The sequence below is a fragment of the Nematolebias whitei genome, chromosome 12 (assembly GCF_014905685.2).
Source record: "Nematolebias whitei isolate Nwh7 chromosome 12, NemWhi1, whole genome shotgun sequence".
Lineage (NCBI taxonomy): Eukaryota > Metazoa > Chordata > Actinopteri > Cyprinodontiformes > Rivulidae > Nematolebias > Nematolebias whitei.
In genome coordinates, this window is record NC_056509.1 from 37,065,025 (window position 1) to 37,073,743 (window position 8,719).

Here is an 8,719-nt window from a genome sequence, read left to right on the forward strand (position 1 = left end):
TATAAGTCGCACCTCTTTGCATAAATTTGCAAGTCCTGCGACTTATACACCGAAGCGACTACTTTGTTTTTTTTTCTTCCATATTTATAACAATTTTTGGCTGAGATCTGACAATTTCATTCATTCTGACATGAAAAGTATTAAACATTACCATTTGCATCCACTAGAGGGCCTTTGAGTGGTATGGCAAGCTAAGTGTCTCATTAATAGGCAAAAGTGGCTATTAATGAGACACTTTGCTTGCCATACTAAGCCATCTTCATCACATTTCGGAACACCTGGAGCAAACGTCAAATCAGCTGCCGCCCAGGCGAAATGCAGCTGATTTGATCATTAAAGTGCATTTATTAAGGAAAAGTTCAACTGAGACACACCTTTGATAACAGTTACTGTTTTAAATGTGCTACATAAATAAATGTGACTTGACTTTACTGGAATGTTGAGCAAACTAATAATTGTTTGAATAATTGTAAATTCTTGTTAAAAGTCCTCCCGTGCATGCTCCCGCGGCCACCATTTTGGCAGCCAATCGATATTTGGCACACACAACTAAAACATGCATGGTGTTCCTCAGGGAGCAGGGTTGGGAACCACTGCTTTAAACAGATTAAAGTCATCTACTCAAAACATAAATAAATGTATAAACCCTGTTGTGTAGGGAAATAAATTTCCCACTTGTGTAGACTCAAATTGAATGTTGCTTTCTGTCTCTTTTAGCCATCATTTTCCACTGTGACCTAACCAAGGAGCCACTGCAGCCACACATCTTCAGAGAGGTCACCGTCAAAGGCTTCAACCCCTCTGACTACCAGACCACCCAGGTACGTCTCGATGAATCATGGATTGTCGAAATTATTAAAAAAAAAAATACTGCTCAAGAAACATTTTGCTAAAATTCTAAGCAAACACTTTTAATTTTCAAGTGCTGAAATGTGATTAAAAGTGAGTTTGGATGTGTGTGACTGATGACCACTGTCATCTATGCTCGTTATAATGAATTTTATTTTATGTTAACGCTTTTATCTTTGATGTTATCTATTTGTAAGAACCTTTTCATTAGACCTTGGTGTGCTTTTTAGTTTACAAACTGAAGGCAGCGCCACCAGTTTTAACCATCAGAGATAAGATCCAGTTTCTGTTCTGCTTCTGAAAAGATGTCACAAATCACAATTCTTGTTTTATTTTTGAGAACTAGTGCAGCTAGAATTAATATAGCAACTATGAAGATCTGCAAATGCCCTGAGAACACGCTTTTATGGTTCGTCTTTTGTGGCTCATGACTCGGACTGAAAGAGAGATGTGAATGATGCAACGCTTGTTCTGTTCCACCATCTTACATCTTCATTTTCTGTCCCCTCAGTTCCTTTGAATCATTTCATTTTGTGTTTTTTTTTTTTTTTAGATCTTCTACCCCTCCAAAGATGGCACTCAGATACCCATGTTTGTTGTTCATAAGAAGGGAATCAAACTGGATGGCTCCCATCCAGGTTTTTTGTACGGCTACGGGGGCTTCAACATCTCCATCACACCGAGCTACAGCGTCTCTCGGCTCATTTTTGTTCGACACCTGGGAGGAGTTTTAGCTGTTGCCAACATCAGAGGAGGGGGAGAGTATGGGGAGACCTGGCACAAAGGTAAACAAACTTTCAAGGGCTGCTCCAGTGACAAATGAAATGCTTTTTTTCTTTTTTTTTTATCCTCGCTACATAATTGTGTTTGTGGAACACGTTTTCTTAATGTGTATGACAGTTCTTTACTCAGTTTTAGTCATTTAATCAGTCCTTTTAGTTGTCTCCCATCGTGGAGCGAAAAGGGGGAATTATAAATACCTTCTGTCCATTAATGTGAGCAAGATAACTTGAAAAATAAGTGAGGTAACAACTTCCAGTTTGATTTGTGCCAGGTCAAAATCCAAAATGGCCACCGCCATTAAACTTTACAGTGTTTCCCCTACATCGTTTGCTTTGGCAAGGCGCTTGTCTCTTCTGCGATTTTTGTCGACTGGGGGGTGGAGACGGGGAAACCGAGGCACGTCTGTGTTGCGTGCTGTTTGTGCCAACAGTTTAATAGCGGGGGGGGGGGGGGGGGGTTAGACGGCTCAGTGTGAGGGAAGTGGAGTGCTTAGCTGTCTAGCTAGCATGTCTGTATTGCGTGCCGTTAGCTTAGTGCTATGTCAGTGTCGGCAGTTGTTGACTGGATGGGGGGGTGTCGGTTCGGTAGGCAGGGCGCTCTGTTCTGTTGACAGGGCGGGGCGCCCTGCTTGTGTAATGTTAGGGGAAACACTGCTTTAATAAATGTAAACCAGCCACCACTATAATTTAAGGAAACTATGCTTTTTAGATATTAAATTGCTTTAAAATATAGTTTCCTAACATAATTGGGGTTGATGAAGAGTAATCTAAGGTGATCATGGCCACCATTGGACACCCCCTTGCTCCGCCGTTGCACCTGGTGGTTAATAAAACTCTTCGCTCGCCAGGATTTGTCTCTGCGCTGCCTCGGACAAGAAAAACACAACGGCCTACTGTTCTTCTACAGTGTAACTCCTACACACTTGAATGTCTTGCAACAAAAACATTAAGGTTTACTTGTCAAAAACTACAAACATTCACTATTCAAATCTCTGCGACAGGGCACATCCATGTACCGAGTGTAGTTTTGAAATAAAATCAGCACAAACTGCTCATTTAGGTTTGTTCTCTCTTCAGCTGGCATGCTCGCAAGCAAGCAGAACTGCTTCACAGACTTCCAGTGTGCAGCCGAGTATCTCATCAAGGAAGGATACACGTCCTCATCCAAGCTGACCATAAACGGAGGCTCGAACGGCGGCCTGCTCGTCGGTGCGTGTCCTGAAGATTCACACTGCTCAGAAGAAGTCCAACATTTTTAATCGTGAGACTTAGTTCGTAACATTTTTGTTTGTGTGCTCCCCCCCGCCCCCAGCGGCGTGTGTGAACCAGCGGCCCGAGCTGTTCGGCTGCGCTGTGGCTCAGGTGGGCGTCATGGACATGCTGAAGTTCCACAAGTTCACCATCGGCCACGCGTGGACCACAGACTTCGGCTGTTCAGAAGACAAAGAGCAGTTTGACTGGCTCATCAAGTACGTGCTTCTTGGTCAAAGTAGATTCTTGTTTTAATCTAGTAAATGTCAAGAGCTGCTCCTGAAAACTGTCGTCCTTTTAAACAAAACAGTTTGTTTTGTTTTGTTGTAAAATGAAGTGCACCCTTGGCTCCGAACATTTCTCATATAGTGGATTGTCAATTTCCCCACGCGTCAATGTGATTCATATTTATTGGACCAAATATTTCCTCAAGTTCTTGTTTTCAAACAATTTCTTGGTACCTTTACTAGTGTACTTAGTTTATTTTTATTGTACTTAAAGTTGTTAAGCTGTTGAAAGCTTTCCTCGTGTCTTCACATTTCACTTCAAAGCTCTCTGATAAGATGTGACAACCCCATTTGAGTCATTGACGAAAGCAGAGACGGTTCCTGAAGAAATTGAATGACCACAAACCATGACATTTCCACCGCCATGCTTCACCTCTGAACTTCTTCCTGTGAGAAGATTATGATCTGAGCCTTTTGTGCACAGCAAACCAATACTAAGAATATACTGCTGCACCTTTTCATGTTGATCGTCTCCGTTTCATCTGAGCAGATGTTTTCTAGGAGCTGTATTTTGGTTTCCATCAGTGAGTTGCAGAGACGTGTTGTGGAGTCATTGTAGACATGCAGCCGGACGTTCTGGGGGTTTAGAGACTGCTGTTTGCACCCTGCTCTTCTTCTGTTGAATATTACGGGGTCACCCTATAATCTTCATTGATTAGGAACACCCCCCCCCCCCCTGCAATAAGTGAAAAACCGTGAAGTAGGAAATTTTTTATAGTTTTTTTTTTCTATTATTATTTAACCCTTAAGTTAAATTGACAGAGATTTTTGATTTGAAACAACAAACCAAAACAGTTCAGTCAACTAAATCAACTAAACTAAAGCAAAAGTTTATTTAGCAAGAGTTTATTAATCAAGATATCTTGATAATGATTACTGTGAATAGTGAGTGTACAGCAGCTCGGTTCTGGTTCTACGGACCTACCCTGCAGCGGCAACACCCACAATGTTCTAAACTCTTAATCCTATGTAATTTTAACAACATACGTACATGTACTGTACAGTACTGCAAAGTTTTACTCACCAGCTCCGCAGAACACAGCAGCTCGGTTCCGGTCCGGCTTGGTTCCAGTTCGGCAGAGTCAGACCCTGCAGGTTCTGATGGGCTCGCTGCAGCCCTTGAGCACCGAAACACCTTGAGGGAGAGCCGGACCGTCGGATAGGCAGCACAAAACCACACAATGGTCCCTACTGAGTCCAAATCCACACGAAAAAAGTCCCAGTGAGCTCCGGAGAAAGCACAACGCCTTCTCGCTCAAGAGGCCTCATGGTCCAGCAAGCAGCACTCAGATTGACCAAGGAGGCTTGAAGTCCGGTTCTGGTCCTATTCCTAGACTGTTCCATATGGCTCTCCATCCACTGGGCACCCAAGTCTCTACGAATAAGGACTGAACTTTTTCAGATCGGATCAAAACTTTCTCTGCATTTCAGCAGAAAGCAATGGCTGGAAGCACTGTTGGCTTCTGGGAAATGTAGTTCCTTTTGAGTGGTGATACAGTGTAGGCTTATTGACAGAAAACTGCAAAATGGCGGTGCCTGTCCGAGTTTTTTTACATTTTTATTTCCGTCAACTTCTTACTGTGTCCCGTACCGTCCCAATCACATGAGCAATATTAAAGTTGACAGTCGTGTGTCGTGTACAATCTTACTTTGAAAAACCGCAAAAGAGTCAGCAAAAGTCGAGCCGCGAAGTAGCGAGGGACTACTGTACTCTCTTTTGAAGGAGCTTGGTGCATAAAGATGGCACCGACTGAGCTGCTGACGCATATTAGTAAAGTGTTTTTCTGTTGGGGAGTTCTTGCCAGTAAACAATTTCACCAGGAAAACTTTCTGAAGCAACTTTTTTTTTTTAAAGGACGATTGATAAATTCATAAATTGATGATCAGACGGGGCTTGACGCATTCACAATACACCGATTGTATTTGATCTGTAAATCTGACAGTTCAAAACTATTGAGTTTAAAAATATTGGGTGGTCACCTGACCTTTGAGAAGTCACTGCAACTTTAATTTCTTTGTCACATCTGTTATTGGTGTTGAAAGTCATTTTCCCAGCTTTTCCAAAAGGATTATTTCTACTCACCCACTGCGTTCCACCTCTCAGGTACTCCCCGCTGCATAACATCCACATCCCAGAAAGCAACGGCGTGCAGTACCCCGCGGTGCTGCTGCTGACGGGGGATCACGACGACCGGGTAGTGCCTCTCCACTCTCTGAAATACATCGCCACCCTGCAGCACACTGTTGGCCGCAACCCCAAGCAGACAAATCCCCTGTTCATCCTCGTGGACACAAAGTCGGGACACGGAGCCGGCAAACCCACCAGCAAAGTCATCCAGGAGGTGGCAGACACTTACGCCTTCATCGCCCGCTGTCTCAACCTGTCGTGGGTCAAATAACCTGAACTGCCTGTGAAAAGTTCGTGGCTTGTTCGCTCATTTCCCTTTTACTGAAATACATTTTCAACACTGAACATATTTCAGCTTACCATGCCATAACAAACGTTTATTTTAGTCCTCTCTTCTCGGTGTCTCAACAATACTCACGGCTGCTATATAAGGCCATATTTGTAGTTCTTTAAGTCAGCGGCTACCCTTATGACTACAAAAATCAACCGATCAGCCATAACAGTCACGGGATCTAAAGTGTTCAAAAAATGGTTCCTGCATTTTCTTTGCCTCTTATTTAAAACTTGTTTACGCAGAATGAAGCCCTTTGGTGTTGAATTATAGCAGCATGTACCATTTTGTTAGTGCTGTGTAACTGAGGGTACTGCTAAGTGGAGAGTCTTGTTGCTGATGTGGAAAAATGCGAGAAATAACATTTTGCGTTGTATTACTTTGACTGCGTGCGTGTTCATGTCACCATGAGGATGTATGATGCGATTTCCCAAACGTTCAAACTGATGATTTCTACCTCTGGACTTGTGCTGGTTATTTTTACCCTTTCAAAGGGAACTGAACACTATGCCACAACTACAATAAACAAGTTTTTAAACGGGGTTTAGTTCTTGGACTCTGCAGGGAACTTTTATAAAGTTTTATTTGAAGTTTGAAGCCACTAAAGTCGACTGATTTGGCAGCTAACCTAAAGGTTACAAATAGATGTGTTAAAGACGTTCTAAATTATGCTGATAAATAATATGTATCTCTTGTTTTTATGGTATGTACATTTCAGTTTGCTGTGAAGGTGTTCAGCTGCAGGTCTTGTCTCCAGCAGGGGGCAGCACTGACCAAGCAGCAAACACCTGCACGAGGCACAAAATGAGGGTGGTCTGACACAGAGCCTTGAGGAGGTGGATTACTGAACATACCTGCTTATTGTTCATGATCTATTTTGATCCACTTCAGTGTGTGCAAAATGTTTGGTATGATCTGCTCTACAGCTTAACAACTGCCTGATTCTCCTGCAGAGCAAAATCTAAATGTATTTAAAAAAAAATGTAAACGGGGTCGATGAAAGCTTTTATTTAATGTATATTTTTTATTTTTTGCTTATTTTCCCCCCATATTGACCACATTTGTCTTGAACTCATTTCAGTCAGTGAAGATCGGTTGAGAAAACGAAAAGCCTAAAACGTACAGAGAACTTGTACAATTTATGTTTCTGCCTCTAAAAAGTGATTTTTCTGCACATTTCCATTCAGTTTTAGAAACATAGTTATGAATCATTTGCATTACTACGTAAGATTTTTACTTTTGAACATTATCACTGGCATTACAGTAATCTGCAACTTTTTGTAAATTTTTAAGTTGGTAAAGTAAAACATAAAGGGAACATTTTAGAAATGGTGATTTAGTCTGGATCCATATAAACTGAAGACGTGAGTTTAAATATGAAGAACTGTTTTGCTTCAAATGTCAAACACAAAAAATAAAAGCTTTATCCTTAGAATTACAAACATCATTTTAAAGAATAGCTTAAGATGAAGCAGCTTTACTCAGATTTTTATTGGCTAAACAATTTTATGCTGGAGCTCAAGTTTCTTTTTGCACATCTAAATCTTAGTTTTCTCTTTGCTTTCTGACAACTCTTTCGACTCCCAACAAATTAACAAAGTCAAGTAATTATCTGCGTTTACTTCACATTTTGCACTGAAACAGATTTATTTTGTAATGACGGGTTAATTGTGCTTAAATGTGATCAAAACGGTTTAACTGAAAATGTGCAACTGTTTGTTTTCTGTATTTTTGCTCCAAGTTTCCTCCAGAAAACATTGATTTTAAGTGTGACACAGGTGAGTTTTAAAAAGGGCCTAAAGAAAGGTGGCTGCTCCTGTCCTGCACAGCTTAATGTGAAAACTGCACCACGTGCATAAAGTCAACCCTGGAAACCCATTTATAGCTTTATGATTCTCTCCCAGTGAGATGCATCGTAACATCCTCCCCAAAATGGCTTTAAATACATTTAAATGACACAAGTTGGATCATTTAAAGGCTATTACAATAATGAGAAATTGCATTTCCTGCAAAAATGCAGTGTGAAAGCTTATTGCAGAAGAACTTTCTGAAAAACAGCTGAATTGGCTAAAAAAAAAAAAAATCTGATTTGTAGCTGAAATGGAAGAACAAGCCAAAACTAGAAAGCAGAAAGAACACATTTGCTGAATAGGTTTAAAGAAGCAGAAATTAAACAAAAATAAGGAAACTGGCAAAATAAAGAATGAAACTTAAAAAAAAAAAAAAACTGAAAAGAAGCTTAAACTACCACAAGGATGCAGAAAGAGCTGAAACGAGCAAATAAATGCGGAATTAACCGAAAAAAAACCCCTAAAATTAGCATCAAAAGAGCTAAAAAGCTTGAGAGAACGGACAAAGCTTAAACTAGGAGAAAAAAAAACTGAAGTGGATTTTATCTGAAAAAAGATGAAATTTGAAAAAAAAAAAAACAGCTGAACATTAGCTAAAAAGGCAGAAAGAAGCTTAAATTAGCAGAAGGAAGTGGAAAGAGCACTTTTTTTTACTGAATTGGGCTGAAAAAAGTTGAAATGAGTGCAAAAAATATGGAATTAGAAAGATAAATTAGCATAAAAACAGCTAAATAGTAGCTGAAATAACAGAAAAAGCTGAAACTTGCAGAAATACGCTGAAAGGAGCATAGTTTCAGCTTATTAACAAGCTGAAACTAGCAGAAAGAAGTACAACAAATGTTGTAGTTAGCAGAATAAAGCTGAAAGGAGCACAAAACAGCTGAAATTAGCTGTTTGTTTGTTTTTTTTCTTCAATGCAGGTTGGTCTCACTGAGCCTCGGGGACTCATTTACGAGAGAGATCTGTAAATTTGCACAAGGAAGCAGAACCGGAGCAAAATGAGAAAGGAGCAGTAAAAGGTTATAAACAGATGTAAATATTTGAAGGAGATAAAATGAGCTCAATTTATTTTTTATGAGAAAAAGTGGCAGAAAAGGCTAAATATTTCAAAAAGCTAAAGTTGCACCAATACCAAAAGTCACAGCACCTTTTCCTTAACGAGCTGAATGTTTTGATATATTTGTTGAAATAGCACAAAAATTGTGGAACGAGAAAGATGCTGAAAAACGGACGGAAGAAAA

At 40.3% G+C, this 8,719-nt stretch overlaps 1 protein-coding gene across 1 annotated transcript in view; it reads left to right on the top strand.

Moving 5' to 3' along the window:
- The window catches only part of LOC119418260 (prolyl endopeptidase), a 12,315-nt gene extending 6,444 nt beyond the window's left edge, over window positions 1–5,871 (top strand). The window contains exons 10-14 of the mRNA XM_037685522.1: window positions 718–821; window positions 1,403–1,634; window positions 2,709–2,840; window positions 2,944–3,100; window positions 5,274–5,871. Coding sequence (XP_037541450.1) covers window positions 718–821; window positions 1,403–1,634; window positions 2,709–2,840; window positions 2,944–3,100; window positions 5,274–5,568 — 920 coding nt within the window. The 3' untranslated portion in view covers window positions 5,569–5,871. The remainder of the gene's footprint in view (window positions 1–717; window positions 822–1,402; window positions 1,635–2,708; window positions 2,841–2,943; window positions 3,101–5,273) is intronic.
- The last annotated feature ends 2,848 nt before the right edge of the window (window positions 5,872–8,719 follow it).